The sequence below is a fragment of the Amblyomma maculatum genome, chromosome 4 (assembly GCF_055883805.1).
Source record: "Amblyomma maculatum isolate TAMU_Amacu chromosome 4, ASM5588380v1, whole genome shotgun sequence".
Taxonomy (NCBI): domain Eukaryota; kingdom Metazoa; phylum Arthropoda; class Arachnida; order Ixodida; family Ixodidae; genus Amblyomma; species Amblyomma maculatum.
In genome coordinates, this window is record NC_139347.1 from 15,356,348 (window position 1) to 15,373,962 (window position 17,615).

Here is a 17,615-nt window from a genome sequence, read left to right on the forward strand (position 1 = left end):
TTAAAATGTAGGATTTGCCCGACACCCAACATTTTTATTTTTCTACGCATGTGATGCGCTTGTAATCATTTGGCTTCTTGTGTAGAAAGCTCGAAACGAAGCAAATCGTTTACGAAGGCGAATTAGCTTTGCCCCGAATCTCCCAACAGTGACGTCTGGGCAAGGTCCCCACCACAGCGGAGATAAAAGGCGACACTATAGTTTTGCTCAGGAAACGAACAGAGGAGAGGAAGACACGGCGTCGCCTCGGCCGCCGGTCGTAAAAGGGACAGGTTGGGTTTCTCGCACGTCGTTCTCTCTCAGGGTCTATTTCACAGGACTGAAGTCTCCAAAGCTTTCTTCGAAGATGTCCTCGTGGAATCCCCGCTGGTCCACCTCAGGAAACCGCTTCTCCAGGCCCATGTCGTAGAAGGACATCCGGTGGCGGCCCGAGCGGCCTCCGCGCCGTTCAGGCTCACCGTAGAACAGCGCCGAACTTCGGTACGGTACCCGGCCGCTTAGCAGGGCGTTCCTTGTGTAGCCAACGGCAGCCGCCAGGGTACGGAAGACGTGTTGTTGAAGCGGTTTGGCAACATCAGTCCGAAAAAGAAAGAAAAGAGTGGGGGAAAGGAGATCATGGTAAGGGACAGAAGGAAGAGGCGACAAGTAAATTTAGGTGAGAAAAAGGGGGAAGGGAAAGGTGAGAGCAAAAAGTAAAGATGAAAGTCAGTCATGAGAACCGAAAAAACAGCAATCATGTTAGGGATAAGAACATCTAATTGTAATCAAGCATACCGAACACTATACAACACGCCTAACATTCACTCTAAGCGTTGCCAGCTACACGCGGAAAGTTGGGGCCGAGTAAAAGCGCACCAGGCGGCGTTTCGGCCAGTACTACCCATCTTGTTGCTTAGTACGTAAGCCAGTCTTCCAGATGCCTTTTCAATTGGCATGAATTTGCTGAAACAGCTCAGAGCTAGGCAAGGGAGGGGCAAACGTGATAATTCGTGGATAAATACGAAACGCCCGGCTTCTGAAAAGAGAGCTATGCTGGCTGTTGTTGACTGCAAAATTTCGAACGCGTGCATCGAAGCTGCAGGGTGTTGCACTTCATTCCAAGTGCAACTTATTTTGCGAAAAAGTCAGGCTACATGCAGATGGCTTTTGTTTACACAAAGTTTAGAAAATCTTCTGAACTGATTGCACAACTAACCCTGTATTACTAGATGAAAAAAAAAAAAAGCCGCCAGAGTTGTATGCACTTGAGGGAGACTATACATGTCTGCAACATGGCGAGCTCCTGCTGCTGTCGATTCGGCCTCTCCTGGTTGCTATGTGCCTACGCTGCGGGGTCCAAACCGAGGATCCGGATTAGAGTCGTTGAGAATGTTCCTTGTTTAGCACTTGATGAGAGACATTACAGGGACATCAAGGGCATTTCTACCACGCACTTTGTGTTGAAAAATCTGACAGTATGACATTACTTGCTTTTGTTGTTGTTTGTTCAGTAGGAAATACATATTTTTGCTGAGATATTTCGGTTCGAAGTTGAAAAGCTTTTTGTGTTCTGCCGCTTTTGTTTAAATTCTTTTTTCTAGCATGGCGCCAAAGCGACAAATTACGCAAACTATGCAGTAAAAACGAACTCCGCGTTTACTGCAAATAATGGCGAAGGAAGAAACATAAACCGCGGTAGAGAGAGAGAGAGAGAGAGAGAGAGAGAGAGAGAGAGAGAGAGAGAGAGAGATAGATAGATAGATAGAGAGAGAGAGAGAGAGAGAGAGAGAGAGAGAGAGAGAGAGAGAGAGAGAGAGCACAGGGCCTGTTTTGCGCGTTTTCGTTCCTTCATGTGCTGAGTTTCTTAATATAAACCATATAAGCTGCTATTCGTTTAACTCTTCCTTGGTTGTTCACACCTTAGGTGGCTTACTCGAAAGTTGCCAGCATCGCTGCTCCGCAGGGATCAAGTGAAGCTAAAGTACGCGTTCTTAAGCACGGAACCAATGCTTTAGGTAGGCCTGAGTGCAGAAAGAATCGCATGCATACTGAGACGACTTCAGAATAGTGACATTTGGGAAATTTAAAATTTCTGAGGTATCTACAGGCCTTCAATTTTAATGCTTTTTTGTGCCGTAATGACTTTATCAACATAGTAGAATGAATTTCCGCTCAATAAGATCAAGTGTCAACCTGCGCTCTGTCTGCCTGCGTGGTTTCGGTTTTTAGCTCTTTGTTTGGTGACCGCAGTGGTACACTAAGGAAGTCTAGCATCAAAAAGCCAGCATGCCCATTTACAGCTTCACTCCGCGACGAATGGGTGGATGGCCTTTGCTAAACGGAAGTGGAATGTTTTTCTAGGCGATGCTTTGCTTTTCGTTTGACCCTTTCGCCATGCCACAAGCACAAGAAAAAGAAAAAAAGAAAAGGTAGAGCTAATGCTTTCTTCACAATCGCCACCTACGTTAATCTTTGCTACTAAGCTGCATCCCCCCCCCCCCTCCCCTTCCTCATACTCATTAAAACTTCACGAGCGCCGTCATATTCTGCGTCAGCAAACATCGAGATGTTGCAACGTAATGCATCTTATAGGCTACGAAATGAGGCGCGATGCAAGGAACGCAGTTTGGATAAAACGTGTGGGCAAATTACTAACACTAATAGTTCTAACAGTAGTGATAATAAATGACATCGCTAATGTGACCTCATTTAGACTTGCTGTATATTGCATTGTACTTTCGAGCATGATCGCTTGCCGGCTAATACACCTCTGCGCCTACTGTGATGAAGCTCAGTTGGACTGGAAAAATGCTCGTTGGTGGCGTAACGCAGTGCTCATTGAGAGGCCCGAGCCTGAAAACAAACTTATATTAAACTACAAATAAAAACAACATCTAAAAGGAGAACGACTACAAAAATTTTAACTTTCCTTCGAAGACAAAAAGATAGTAGTCATAACAGCCTCGGTCTGTTTGTCATCTTTCCATTCGCCCGTTCTAACCCTTCCAGTCATGAGCAGAACTGAGATACTTGCATACACAGATGAGGGAACAAAAATGATTAGTTATCGCCCGAAAACGGCAATAATCCACTATATCTTATTGTTCAGAAGGGGATCAAGTGCTAGTTGTATGCAATGGCAGTTACTTTTCTGTGTCGAAGTATTATGACGACATAAACGAACAACGACGACGACTATGAAAGCTGCCTTGACGCAGCTATGAGTGTAAAAGAGAAAAACTGCAGTAACAGCTATGTCGCCCCGGCGTCACGCGCGGACTTAAAATAACATGCACACGAAAAAAAAATATTTTTTTTTTGTATATATCTGTGTTTTTTTGACGCTGCTTGCTAGGACCGGCATTGAAACTGCGCCTTAAGTATGGCTGTAGCAAAGGTTCGCGAGCCATTTTGTTTTCTTACTAAACCCAAACCACGTGTGGATCGAAATCAAAGTATGACATTAAATTTCCTGATATGTTTTTACTGTACGCCAGTGCACACCTCTGTATTACGTATGCAGTCATTTCTGAATTGGGACAATTCGTAACTTGGAGCCTTCATGTGATTTTCGATTACTGAACGTTACTGATTTGCGAAGAAAACGCACAGGGCCACATTGATGTTTTGACACTGTTGTCAAGTCCCTCGTACCGCCGAGCTAGAAATGGAGGGAAAGGCGGCTCATCATGGATTTAACGAGAAGATTATTCCGCTATGATCCTCTACTCAACTCACGCCTTACGAAAGAAATGAAACGTCTTGGGCGGGTGTAATGAATAAAATTCTTGAGTGGGAAGCAAGTGAAGTCGCGAAAATGTTTACAAGAAATCTCCACCTCGCTGTTTCGCTGAAATCTGAGGCTAAGAAATATTCTCGTTTCCTTGCATGTTTCACAAACGACATTTGAAAACAGAGATTTTCCTAAGGGCCAATTTTTTCTGACTTATTTGCTGGTTTCTTATTCGTATGCTCTGAAAAACAATCTATTTCAAAACTGACATTTTTTCGTCAAAAAAAAGCTGCACTTTTCTTTCGTGCGTGCTAGCTTGCTGATGACCCAGCTAGGCCGTGCATTGCTGCCAGTGTTTGGAGCATCTCGCTTTAACATTGGGCGCATTTTTCTTTCCTTTTATTCTCACTAAATTTGCAATTGCGCCCTTCTCTTGGACAGCTCCTCATCCTGTACATTCTACCTTATTGTGCAATGAGACGGGCCAGTGCCGATAGTTACTAGCTGTAGAGAAGCCAGGGCGATTTTCAAATAAAGAAAGATGCTGTCCACAACCACAAAGGTGTTTTGTGACCTAATTAAAGCGCTTTTCATGCTACTTAAGTTGAAAATCTCGCCCTGTTTATTCCTTCACTTATTTGTTGCTACTTTGCTCCTTCTCGCTGCTCGTACACTCTTTTGGTAGCGCTGCTGTGGTCTTCTGACTCATCATAGTCTGTTTTTCTTGGCATTGATTGACCGCTAAAAACACTGATTGGCGAGTATTTCACTTGCAGGCCATATTTCACTTCCAGGTTGGCAAATGTTTTCTCTCATTTCTCTTGGTTGCCGTCAGTGCAACATTTGAGCTGAGGCTGTACTAATGCGACGGCGTTAAGCGAGAAAGTCGGTGTTGTAGGAGCCATCGGCGTGTCGAGAAAATTCGTATTGGTCGAGAGGGTGGAGGCGTCAAACAGAGTAGAAATAATTAAAACAACATAAAAATGATGACTACAAGGTTGAAACATTACTCAAACATCCCCATGATACGTGGAATTGTAAATAGGTGCGCTTAAAAGAAAATTGATGTAATTAGATGGGAATTGAGTGTGTGACTTTTGGGGCGCCGGTTATACACGCGACCCCTTGGTTGCCTAAGCTCCCCCGCCCCCCTCCTGCTCTTTTTTACGGGATATCGACGCATGATCGTAAAATTTGTAAAAAAAAAAAAAAAAAAAACTATATACACATTGCGGGATAAAAATAATATTAAAAACAGTGTACACATCTGTGACGTGTTATGCAAATAGGGCCCAGGCCGCTGAAGGAACCCATTGACACTATCGGGTCGCCCCCTTGAGGCGAGCCTCAAGCGGCCCTCGAACTGTTTTTAGTGCAGCAGGCTAGTGCCTTCATCGCGGGTAATTTTAATTTGATACTTGAACAGAGCGCACAGCGGAGAGCCCGGGTATTAATTTTGTCGGACGAGTGCTGGTTGTCTTACTTGTCACTGCTGCAGTCACCGAGTTTAATTCATTTAAATATCTTCTACCATCACAAGCAACACTGTTGGCTTGTGCGGTGTTTAGTAGTATAATACCGGCCGGTGCAATGCACTTCAGTGCAGTGCAATGCAGGGTGGTGTTGCACTAAAGTAGTGCATGTCAGTGCAGTTTGGTGCCGCGGTATGGATGGTTTCTAATCAACTAGTACTTGAACGTGCTCCAAATATTAGAACACGAGCGTTTTTTGTTTTGTTTTAGCAGCTGCCATTGCTAGACAGACACTAAATTTCATACGATTTTCAGGGCATAACTTCGCCCACTCAACAGCTTCCATCCAGCTCTTCGCCTGCCCGCCTGTCATCCCACATGCCATCATCCCTACGTGACAACATCTACCAAAGGCCGGAGCACTCCTGCTCGCCTACGGTGCTCAGTGTGCCGCGCGCTGCAGCTCCTGAATGGATCCAAACGCGATGAAGCATGTTGCAAGATTGCGGCAAGAAAAAAGCAAAGCAAAACGATCCACACACGCACACACAAATGCCTGGCTTCTCTTTTAATCTCCATACACGATGTGACCCTTTCGGCAAACCTAATTACGGCAGGTCCGCATAGCCATTTACTCTCAATACAGCGCCGAAGGAATAATATTTGCGCACAACGCGACAGCGGCTCGAAATATGGGCTGCCGCAGAAGAGTTCGCATGGCTCGCCTTCTGGCGTTTCGGGTGTTTGGGACCCCTTCCTGCGCTGTGCAAATTAAATGCGAGCACTTGGCATCAGGCATAGCTGGAAAACAGAATAGGATATAGCTCTTATTAGGAAAAATGAAGCACGGAAGAACAGCAAGCCAGTGTTTTAGCACAGCCGTTATCAGTCCGAAGATAAAATTTGCATTAGTTTTACATATAGATAACACTAACTATAAGTGTAAACAGAGTTAGGCTTAAGCGTGATGCTTTTTCCTTGAAATGCTTGGCGCCAGTTGTACTTACATGCTGTAGGCGTACGTACTTTGCCTTCTGAGATATCTACTGCCGATAATAGGGCCAACTGAACATCTCCGGCTGAAATCCTTAACGACCACCACTGTCATCGTACGGAGGTGGTCGACCTGCATGACGCGCCAGTTCTGAGGAACATCAAGCAACACTTCTTTGTGCATATTCTGATCAAATCCTACGTTGTTTGTTCGCATGTGAAGGATTCTGTGGCTTAATGCTAGTTTTACAATCAAAGAAACGAGAGGCTGCTTCGTTTCTTTTAGTAAATCAAGAAGAGAGCCAAGCGCCACCTTATCAGAACAAAGTTTTGTGTGTTTTCTTTTTTTTTTAGTTTTCTTGCTTGCTTACCTGGAGTAGATAACGTTTATGGGCAAGTTGATTAGCCACATGTAATTCCGAGAGCAGCACCGCTGTCAGACAACGGACGAGGCAGCTGCGTCTACTCTTTGCCGTCGTTCGTCTTCTGCGATCACTATTCTTCTAAGAACTATTTGTTCCCTTCGCATGCCACCGGTGCACAAGCTTTTCAGCGAAGAAAGGTTGAATTGCTGCCATTTGCGGCACCGGACTTGTAAGTCATGCTTCGGTGATATCTGGCTCCCGAGCAAAACTAAACTGTCTATAACAGATCATCCATTGCAACCGATGACGATGAAAAGAAATTTAAATTTATGACAAAGAAAAATACTTCGTGATAACACCTGTGCATAATGTTCTGCCGTGAAGTGAAAATGAGAGACATTCGTGGGCGCCCGAGTAGAATCATTTGGTTGGCGCTATATATACCTCCAAAACGTGAAGTACAGTTTCAAACGCCTAGAGGTCCGTGAGACAAGGTGAGAGTGTGTCTGCTACTACGATACTGCACATTCTACGAATTGTTTGTGTTGGCGGTAACGCGTTAGGTTTTTCGGTAACTTTAGTAAAGTACCCGTGACCATTTCGGAACTTTAATGGGTAACGTACTTACACTAACATTTTTTGACATGATGAGGTGTCACGTTATTAGTTACCTTTAGTTCTAATTCCCCCTGCGCAGGGCACCAAACGTTGTGTTGTAAATAAACGAAATATACAGGTGCGCTCAACAACCCTTTTTGCGGCTCGCATACATGCCAGGAAACACCAGCCCTTGACGATATGAAGAAGCACTGAACAAGGGTAAATGGAGTACGCCTCAGTTCGCAGGTCGAGCCAACGTTTGAACAAGTGGACTTGTCTTCGTCCTCTTGTCGAAACGTTGGCTCGACCTGCGAACTGAGGCGTACCCCATTTACCCTTGCTCAGTGCTTCTTCACACAGTGTAAACCATCTTCTTCCTCTCGTTATACCTCTGCCCTTGACGGCGTACACAACTAAATAAATGAAGGCGGAATACCCATAAAGCAAGAAACCCGTGCACGATCACGCATTCACAAACCAGCCTGTTGTTTAAATTCGAGAGGAAGTTGTAGTTATTATAAAGTTGTCGCTGCAATATTCTAGCACTGTTTATCAACTTTGTGTTCAAAATAAATTTTGCTTCTATCTACTTTCAACTGCGGCTACATTTCTTGTTATTGTATTTCTTAGCAAGCGAGGCTGACCTTGAACGCCTTCACATAGACACTAGCATTTCCAGCGGTAATTTACAAGTTGAATTGAAAAAAGAAAATGTTTATGCGGATAAGTGTATTTTTCTGGAACTTCAACATTTAAGCATTTCTTTATCACTATAGAATTATTGCTGGTCTTTTTTTTTTAGTAGAAGCAAATGAAGCATTTCGAAACATTATTTTCTTTTTAGAATTACTGTTCAGCTATTTTCTTTATGAGGCTAGAATTGATGATAAAGTGTCATTTTGTTCTTAATGTGATATTCAGAAAATAGCTTAACCATGTGCCACATAGTTAGAAGCCATGACATGTAACTCTACAGGCAACTTTAGGCCAATATAACATTGCTAAGCTCTCGCACCTTTGTACAGAGTATTCTCGTTAAATCAGAATTTCGGACAAAATCGTTGTTTGGGGTTGAAATTTTATGTGCGCTATGTGCCTTATAAAAGCGTTATTGTGAGTTCTTGTAGCGAAGACGCACTGAAGTTAGGATTGCTGTGTGCACTTGTATGCTACACAGGCTCCGCTGCTTATAGTACCCTGAGAAGACGGTCTCCAGAACCACGTGGTTTCCGCAACCAACGCCTCACAGAACGCGCTATTAGTCAGATATACTCCGCAGCTTTCTTCTTCTAGCATGCTTTACACCCAGCAGCGTCCCGAAGTTTGGAGCGTACAGCCAATGGTGTCGCGAGCACACGGGAGTGCCGCCAGCAGCGCAATGTCGCCCTAGCAAAGACACCTTTGGTCGGCTGGGAGAGCACAGTTGTGCATAGCGAAATTTTGTGTGCAAGCACTCCTGGTTTCCGAACCACTTCTGCTTGGTTAATAAAGTAGGTTACTTGGTCCCAAATCCTTGAAAATGTTTCAAGAATTGCCGAAGAAATAGTGCCTACAATCTTGTGCAATTGTGTAACTGTGACGCAGAGTATTGCGTGATGAGATTATTGCCGACACGTTAAAGGAGATTTAAACCTTTTCGGTGATCGTAGCAGTGCTCAAAATGGGAATATATGAACCTTATACGATGCAGCATATTATTTATGTTTGCGCAACCATTTAGAACGGCGGTGGGATCGCCGATTTAAGCCGGTATGATCTTCATGCTTCTGCTTGCGGCCCAAGTGCGGAGAGATGTGGTGGTGTATGATTTACGGTATCAATGCACATTAAAATTCCCCAGGGGGAGGAAATTATGCCGAAGACCTACATTACTTCCTATCCCATAGCCTGAGGCGCTTCGGAAAGTTAAACTCTACACAGCACAGCACAGTTAAGATCTCCGCTCCCTTCGCCCACACTCTGCCATGCGTTTTTCGGTGCCACCACACAACGTTTCACGGTATTTACCTTGGATAGCACTGTCTTTCTTTTTTTTTTTTTTAAACTGTGAGCAAGAGATTTGGTTCTTTAAATGCACCGCCTCTATGAATAAAGCTATTACGGCGCCTCGTTAATCAGAGCTTTGCGCTAGGAAGAAGCCTAGAAGTCTTCGTGGGCTTTTAATCGGCAACCAGGTTAACATTTAAAATGCTAGAAAAAAGAATTGCATGCTTACCCACAAGTTTCACTCATTTTATTCCCATAAATTGTAGAATTGAAAAAAGAGAGGGGCTGTTCAGGTATTTTAAAGTTGCTTCACGCTTTGGCGCATTTAACGAGTGCTGACTGCCAATTTAATTCCACCTAGAACCCACGTAGTATATTGCCGAATGTCATTCATATCTGTATTTGTTACAGCCGCTGGCATGCGGCTTTATCAGTGTGATTGTAGCGCGCAGATCAATGCTGTTTTCTTTATTCGATGACCAGCGAGCACGTTGGCTATTATTGCCGCCGCAGAATCGATTAGTTATTTTGCGGGCGCAAGTCAACTCAATAAAGAGTTTATTCCACTTAACTTAAAGCCTTCTCATTTGTCTCCAACGGAATTGTCGCCACAACATGAGAATATAATAGAAGACAACAAAGCGTTAGAGGATCTGGTTATTTCGGTGCAAGCAATTGGCTAATTGGCTTCATATATTTGTACTTTCTGCTCTACAAAACTTTATCGAGCGGAAAACTAAAGATGTGCAAGCATAACAAATGAGCACAACACATCCTGGTCCGCCGATGAATCTCATTTAGCATTTTATTAACCAATGGATGTTCTCTGAATGATTTCAATAAAGTAATACTACTGCAGTCACGGAAGATATCGAATAACAAACCGACTAGCTATGTGAGCAGACAGTTAAGGCGACGGTTACTTATTGCAAGGTACTGAAAGCAGTTGTTGTTTAAAGTAATGTTTACAGGAGGAATTAAGACTGCCACTTCGTATCCTTAAGTGTCCCCGTAATTTTTAGGCGGTTGTATGTTTTGCAGTTGGCCTAATTTCAACTTTCTGCTGGTCTTACCTCATAAAGATTTCTTACGACAGATAGTGACGTCGAGGTCTCGATACCTCGCTTGATAATTAAGCGGTGCCTGATTATATTTCCTTTTCCACTGAGGACTGAATCTAAGCGAACGAACGAAACTCCGAGTTCAGCTGCGGCCCTTCTGAAGGCGGTCATAAGGCCTGCGTATTCTAAGGAATAAGCTGGACTCAGATTACCATTGTGTACAGTGTGTGCCTGCGTGCGTGCATACTTAGCTCGTATAGAGCATCTCTTCGCAGCAGCACCGTTTTCCCTTCCCCAATGTCCTTGCTATGTGCAAACATGCCGTAGATCCTCACTGAATTTCAGGCTATGCGAAAGTATTTCTTTTCCCAAATCTTTCGTTTCTGAAGGCCGCCTATAAGCAGGATCGCCGTGCCATGCAAATTGAACGCAAATGGCGCGAACCACGAAGGCTGCCATGATGCATCCAGTGAGAAAAGGTTTTGCAGGTGGCGCGCGGAGCGGTGAGTTTGGGATGCGCTAATTAGAACCAGCTCCCCGGCGAGGTTTGGGCAAAGTTGTATGATGGGTGAGAGTAAACAGATGCGACAGCCTACGCTCCCGGATCGTCGACCCGGCCGCTCTGCGCACGTATGGGTGACCGTTTGTTTTAAGGGCACATACCCGGCGGGAAAGTTTAGGCTCGGTTTAGGCTCAGACGATACGTTCAGTTGCATCCTTTCGCTCCCTATCAGACGAATATACAGAAAAATAAAAAAAGAAGTAAACGAATGAAGGAATAACACAAGAAAACAAAACAGGTTGGTTGGTTGGTTTGTGGGGTTTAACGTCCCAAAGCAACTCAGGCTATGAGAGACGCCGTAGTGGAGGACTCCGGAAATTTCGACCACCTGGGGTTCTTTAACGTGCGCTGACATCGCACAGCACACGGACGCCTTGCTTTTCGCCTCCACCGAAAAGCTGCCGCCGAGGCCGGGATTCGATCCCGCGTCCTTGGGAACAGTAGTCGAGCGTCGTAACCACTGCGCCACCCCGGCAGGGCGAAAACAAAAAAAGGCACATTCAGCGTGGTTGGGATAAATGAATGCTCTAGCACTGAGCTTTTCACTTTAGTTTCGGTTTAGGACCACACATACTAATTATCATACAGTCGTAACTTTCCCATTATGTGACAGACCATCCGACATAAATGTAAAGTCCCTAATGAACCAAGCCGTACGACAGTACCTGGTATGGCTTTAGAGTAGCGCCCCCGACTCGGGACTCAAGAATAACCAGTGGGTAGAATTCCCGTCTAAAACATGGTGCCCACGAAAGCGGATAGACATCGGGGCAACCAGTTATTTACCATATTTTAGCGCGTTAGGGTTTAAGTGCCCGCTCCACCAAAGCTACAGCATTGTCGGCGATATTAGCGGAAATCACAGGTACGGCTCTGGTAGCTTGCAGGTGACATGGCCGAGCACTGATTGATCGTAGGGTTGTGTGACATCACGAGCCCACATTTTATCACAAATTCGCCAGGAACTATGTCAAAAATGTTGCGAGTTGCGCGCGGGGAAAAGTCAGATCCTGAGATAGGTCTCTCCTTAATCCCCAGAAAAGGTCCCGTTGATGCAATAAAATTGTGATAGACAGGTCGGCGAAGCCCCTGCATTATCTCCTTTTAATTTGTTTATTTATAAAAGAACACTGTGAGATAGTCTGACAGTGGCCAGTACTGCTATTAATAAAACGAATTACAGGACAGGACAAGTAATGAATCAATGAAAGCTAATGTTGAATGAAATGTTGGTAGCTACTGTTCTGCCGCCTTGCATAACATTGAATGCTCGATGGTAAATTAGAAGTAATACAACCGCGCAATACTAACGCTTGAAGCGAAATATTTGCGTACACAATGTAGTCTACGATATAGAGATTATTTTTAAAGCGAAAGCTTTCACTACTTCCTTCCTTAGTTTCTTCGCTGTGCGCGCATGCGGGCTTGTTTTTTCCCGAATCGAAGAGAAACTACATGGAAGCTATTGCATAACAGCCGCCGCCACCGCCGCCGAAACCCAGGTAACTCCCCGCTAGCCTTTACCTAGTCACATGACAATCATGACATCCCTCAACCATAGCTACGCTGGAGCCGTGGATCTCGCTCTGTTTAGATAGCCTTCGCTACCTGTTAGCCGATGCGAATGGATCGCAACATATTTCGGCAATTTAACGACAACAGTCGTCATAGATGACCCAGGCGAGACGCATCGCGAACTGTTTGTGTCTCAGAGGTAGCGGAGACGACAGGTCGAATCCGATCATCCAGTGGACGTAGCTCCCCGGGAGGCTGCGTTAAGCCTGGTAAATCTTGGCTAAACCATCTAGCAACAACAAAGTCTAGTCAAGCTTTACCAGGCTTGACTTTCAAGCTTTCGCATTGTTACTAGGTGTAGCGGGGTTAAACCTCCGCCTAGTTTTTTTTAACCATTTCGAAATTTGCATCTTAAAAACCACGAGAGATTCGTCTGTGCGATATGTGTAGATGGGGCTTATAGCACGACGGACCAGATATAAGTTGCAGAACGTAGTAAAATTAACCAATTTTTATTTTCACTTTTGGCGGTAATATAGTATTGCCGAATTTGAAGGCTGTCAACATGAAACATGAAGCTCGTTTTTAAATTTTCCTAATCGGCAGTGAGGTTTGATATATCGAATGTCAAAAATGCTCATTTGAAAGCTCATGGAAGGGGCTTTCCGGTATTACATAATTGCTTAAACACGTCGTTACACCTAGCAATGTCGGTAAAGTGATGTTAATGTTTTCAAGATTATCAACCACACAAACGGCGTCTGAATTTGCTGAAAAGTAAGTGATATAGACGCCATTCATAAAACTCTAATACCGACATGCCAACTTAAGCTCCCAATGCATATTTTTAACGTTCGTTAAATCAAACCATATTGCAGTAATCGGCCGTATGGTTAAACAAAGCTCCTTCTTGAGACTGATAGCCTTCACCTACGCAATATAATATTGCCCCCAAAAATCAAAATCAACGCATTAATTAATTAGACTTAGTTAATTGTTCATGTAATCATCAGTGCGTACGACATACATGATGCCCGCTTTACAGCCAACACCGTCTGCACACACCGCATAGAGTCCCTTCTGTAAGTTTTAAAATGCGATTTTGTAAACGGTTAAAAATCACCCTGTATGGTAATGGTCACAGAAATAGTTTATGGGGGAGAATTTAACTTCGCCTAATAATAATAATAATAATAGCTCCCTGTATGAAGGTTCCCGGTATAAAAGTTTCACGTAGCCGTTCGATCCCGAAACACGAAGCTTTTCATGCGATCATGCGATCCGGAACTGCACACATTTCATTGCATGCGATCCGAGACTCCGCGCAACCTGCTGACAAATCAGTTCCAAGCCATGTCCCCTGCTAACTCCTACCTTCCAGTCGCATGCTCGTGATTTCTCGCTCAAAACCCGGTCAACGACAATTCAGATGCCAGATTTTTTAGGAAGGGGAGTTACAACACTATCACGTTAATTATCAGGTTAAAGACATGCCTGTGCAAAATTGATAATGACCAGGAATGAATGAAAAATGTTGCAAACATATAAGAATGACTCGACAAACATGAAAGTGACTATGAATGAGTTGGTCAAATTGAGCAAATAAACAATAACGAAGAATATAAAATATGAAGAGACAATAACAGGCATAAGAAAATCAATAAAAGGAAGGAGGAGACTTAATCTTAATTCATTGGTCATTACATAATAGTAATCACACACTTGTTCTCGCGTGTGGGTGAATTCACAGCGTATATAATTTTTATAGGAAAATACGCTTGTCTACACGCTTCAGTGAGACTCATTACAGAGATACCACACTGTGGACTGTAAATAGGTGCGTCTATATATTTCACCATGAACGGCTGCATACCACCACGACGACGGCAATCAGACAAGGCCGGTGGACGCAAGCACAAAAGACGTGCACAAATGCCGACATATACCGCTTTAAATAGATCAGGTTCAATATAGCGCGCGTAAAAGCCGAGTACTACAGGGAAAGCAGTAGAGAGAACATAAAATGATAACAACATCATAGCGTCCTGGCACCTTCTTTCCCCTTTATTGGCGGTGCCGTGTTTTGACCCCTACTGTAATTTCCGCCTTCCGACCTCTGACCCAAAATTTCAGGTTTTAAGATTTAAAAATAATAGTCGACTTACGGTCGTGCAAATACTGTATTATTGTTCCTTTCTTCTATTTCTCCATTTGAGTTGACCAGGTGCCTAGTATAATAGTAAGTTCCTGTGTCATCTCTCTCTCTCTCTCTCTCTCTCGAGTTATCATTTCTATAAGCTATAGCACGTGCTTTTACTTTGATTCATAATTTTGTTGGCTGGCATGTGAACATTGCCCCTTTCTTGAAATATATTCATGGCCATTTAATCTCGACGTAAAATATTCATAATTGCCTTCTTTTAGCCATTCTTGCAAAATGCATAGGAAGTTATAAAACCGACCGCTCGGGAAATGATAAGGCAGCTTCTTTCTTTTTTCCTCCTACGAAATTTAAGAGATGCGCCGATGCACTTATTGAAGGAACATTCGAGATGTAACCGTTTAAATGGTAAAGAACAGAAGCTGTGTGAGTGCGTCCCTCTCGTTCGCACATATTGGCAGGGCAGCTCTTTTAGTGGCATATCAATATATCTTCAGCGGCTATGAAGATGCGGAAGCTCTTTTGTGCAACATGCGCGTTTGTGTTGCAGAGGTCACCAGTACACTTTTTATTTTCGGGCTTCCTTCCAAAGTGCCACCTGTTGCTTCAACCTGCTGTTTAAAATTTTAAATCTTTACGCACGCTTTTTCGATGCGCTTGCGCTCATTAACTCACCTGCCGTAGAACAGGAAAATGCCTCCCCCCCCCCCCCCCTTCCCTCTTTAATCTCCCATCTTTCATCATCGTCATCAGCCTGACTACACCCACTGCAGGGCGAAGGCCTCTCCCACATTTCTCCACTTAACCCGGTTCTGTGCTAGCTGCATCCACTTGACCCCCGCGAACTTCTTAACCTCATCCGCCCACCTAACTTTCTGCCGCCCCCTGCCCCTGCCCCTGCATCCCCATCTTTGTTCTGACTAAAAAACTGAGTCTTTCTTTTCGTCTCAATGAGCAGAAATATATATCTAAAAAATCCTAACTGAAGCTGTGGTAGCTCGTTATGTACCCGTACGCATGCTTGTCGGAGGCACGCGCAACGAGAGCTTCGATTCGCGGCCGGACTATGCTCCGGACGCTCCTTGACAAGTCGCGTTGCAAGCGGGCATACGTGTATGGATACCTGAAGAAGGCGTAGTTCCTCTGTTCGGCCGGCACAGCGTCCTGCTTGACAGGGCCAAAGAACGCTGTCCGCTCGGGAGATCCGCCCCGTTGGTGTTGCTGGGCTCGGCAGTGCACCAGGAACACGACCAGGAGGCACAGCCAACGCGGAGGCAGCATCACTGCGAGATGGCGAAATACATGAAGCAGAGCAAGGAGCAGGTAAGAGGCGCGCAGATTGCTCGAATGCAATGCTTGCTTCGTAAACTATTGCTCGTCTTTAAAGGGCTCTCTGGAGCTCCCTGGTTTGTTTAATCACTTTCCCGAGCATAAGCAACATTCAAAGACGTGTTTCGTCTCGCTGCTTTTAGTAAAGTCTTTCGGCAGTGCTATCTGCCGGAATTAGACATTGACAGTGCCAAACGATTGCCAGGTATATTCATTTTCAGGTATTTAATTGTGAATATGTATATAGGGTACAAGACATTCACCAGCTTTCATATTTTGATCGCATCCGAGCACGGACTTATAACACGACGGGGTTAAAGACCCTGTTTTCCAGAAATGCGGCGTCAGCGCTGGAAAGGCTATTTGTGTCAAAAGAGTGACAACCTTTACTGGAAAAGCAGGGAGGCTAAACGAGCTCACTAAAGCACGATGCTAATAGAAATTAAACCGATGAGGTTGGAGATTGCCCAAACTGAATTGGAGACCTACAGGTAACGTACACAAGACAACAGATTCCACCCCCCCCCCCCCCTCTCGAATAAAGAAACTTGGCTACGTGGCTGGTGTGAACGTTCACGGCATGCATTCATGTGCACTTCGCGTGGTGCCAAGGGTGGTTACATGTGCAACAGTTTAAGGACAAAGAGGGCTAAAATGCACTTTTTTGATATATGCTCTTGTTCACTCCATCTTGCTGACAGCATAGAAACAACTTTTTGTGACCAGACTGCTTCTAATGTGGTAGACCCAAAATGCGATTGGCTTGTGCAGTCAGGGGGAAGCAAAAAGCACCTCACAATCTCAGACATGGCTCCTATTCATGGCGTTGTTCTTGTTAAATTTTTATTAGATTGGTTATCTGGGCGTACTTTCAAGACAAAGCCGAAGCTTTTGAAACTTGGTTTATGCATGTGCTGCCAAATTCTGAACTCCACTGCCTATCTACTTCCTGCTGATGCACGACCTTAGTTTATTTTGCCCGATTTGTTCATATGCTGCCGACGTTCGTTGCAAGTGGTCCACAATTGCAAGTACAATTTAGAAAGCAGTGATTACGCCGCGACAAGGCACAAAATTGAAGGTTTAAGTGTTCAAGACTGCTGAATATCTTTTCTTAAAAAACAACAACAAAAACATCTTAGCAGTAAGTGCATGCAATTCCCTTGAGTGCTGTTGCACTGTCCACAGACTATATTTTGCACTTTCATTCCGCGGGTGAAACAAAGTTAGGCATAAAGCCCGAGCGTCTGCACTGTTTCTGCCACTAGCTCCGCTGCGGGATTTGGTTGGAGGATCCATCTTCTCTACTCCTGTAATTCTTCTTTTTTACTGGGTTAGAGAACTTATCGTTTTTCTAGCTGTCGACAGGTTGCAGCTCGCCTTTTTGCAAAGCTTTTCGGTTTAGTCAGAAACACTATAAGCTGAGCATACTGATTTGCTGGGGCTGATAATTTGTATTAGGTAAAAATAAAAGGATGTAAGCTCCACAGGAATGCTTACGTTATTTTATGATAAGTTCGCTACTCACGACAATAGTAGAGAGTTCCAATTTCTGTATTCGTGAAAGTGAACATATTTCTGCGTGGCTCAGGCTACAGTACAGGAAAACTTGACTAGTTTTTTTCAGGTTACCGTTAACCTTTCTCTGTGAGTCAACATTTCTTAGCGGGACGAAGAACAGGACTACGAGATTTACGGGCGTGTTTTCGCCTCTCGAGTGGCTTAGTTCTTTGCGGGCGCAAGTCAATCCATTCGAGAGTTCCCTGAAGTGAAACTCCAGCATCTTATGCTGCCTTGACATGACCGCGTGATAATATCAGATCACTGCGAATAGTTATCATTGAAACTTCTTTCTCAAC

At 44.3% G+C, this 17,615-nt stretch overlaps 1 protein-coding gene across 1 annotated transcript; it reads right to left on the reverse strand.

Annotated features, from left to right (window-relative positions):
• Nucleotides 1-306: 306 nt before the first annotated feature.
• Nucleotides 307-15,708, reverse strand: LOC146190334 (uncharacterized). The gene is made up of 2 exons (XM_084599787.1): nucleotides 15,551-15,708; nucleotides 307-511 (listed from the first exon to the last, which is right to left on the reverse strand). The coding sequence occupies exons 1-2, from the start codon at nucleotides 15,706-15,708 to the stop codon at nucleotides 307-309; spliced, it is 363 nt and encodes a 120-aa protein (XP_084455913.1).
• Nucleotides 15,709-17,615: the final 1,907 nt, after the last annotated feature.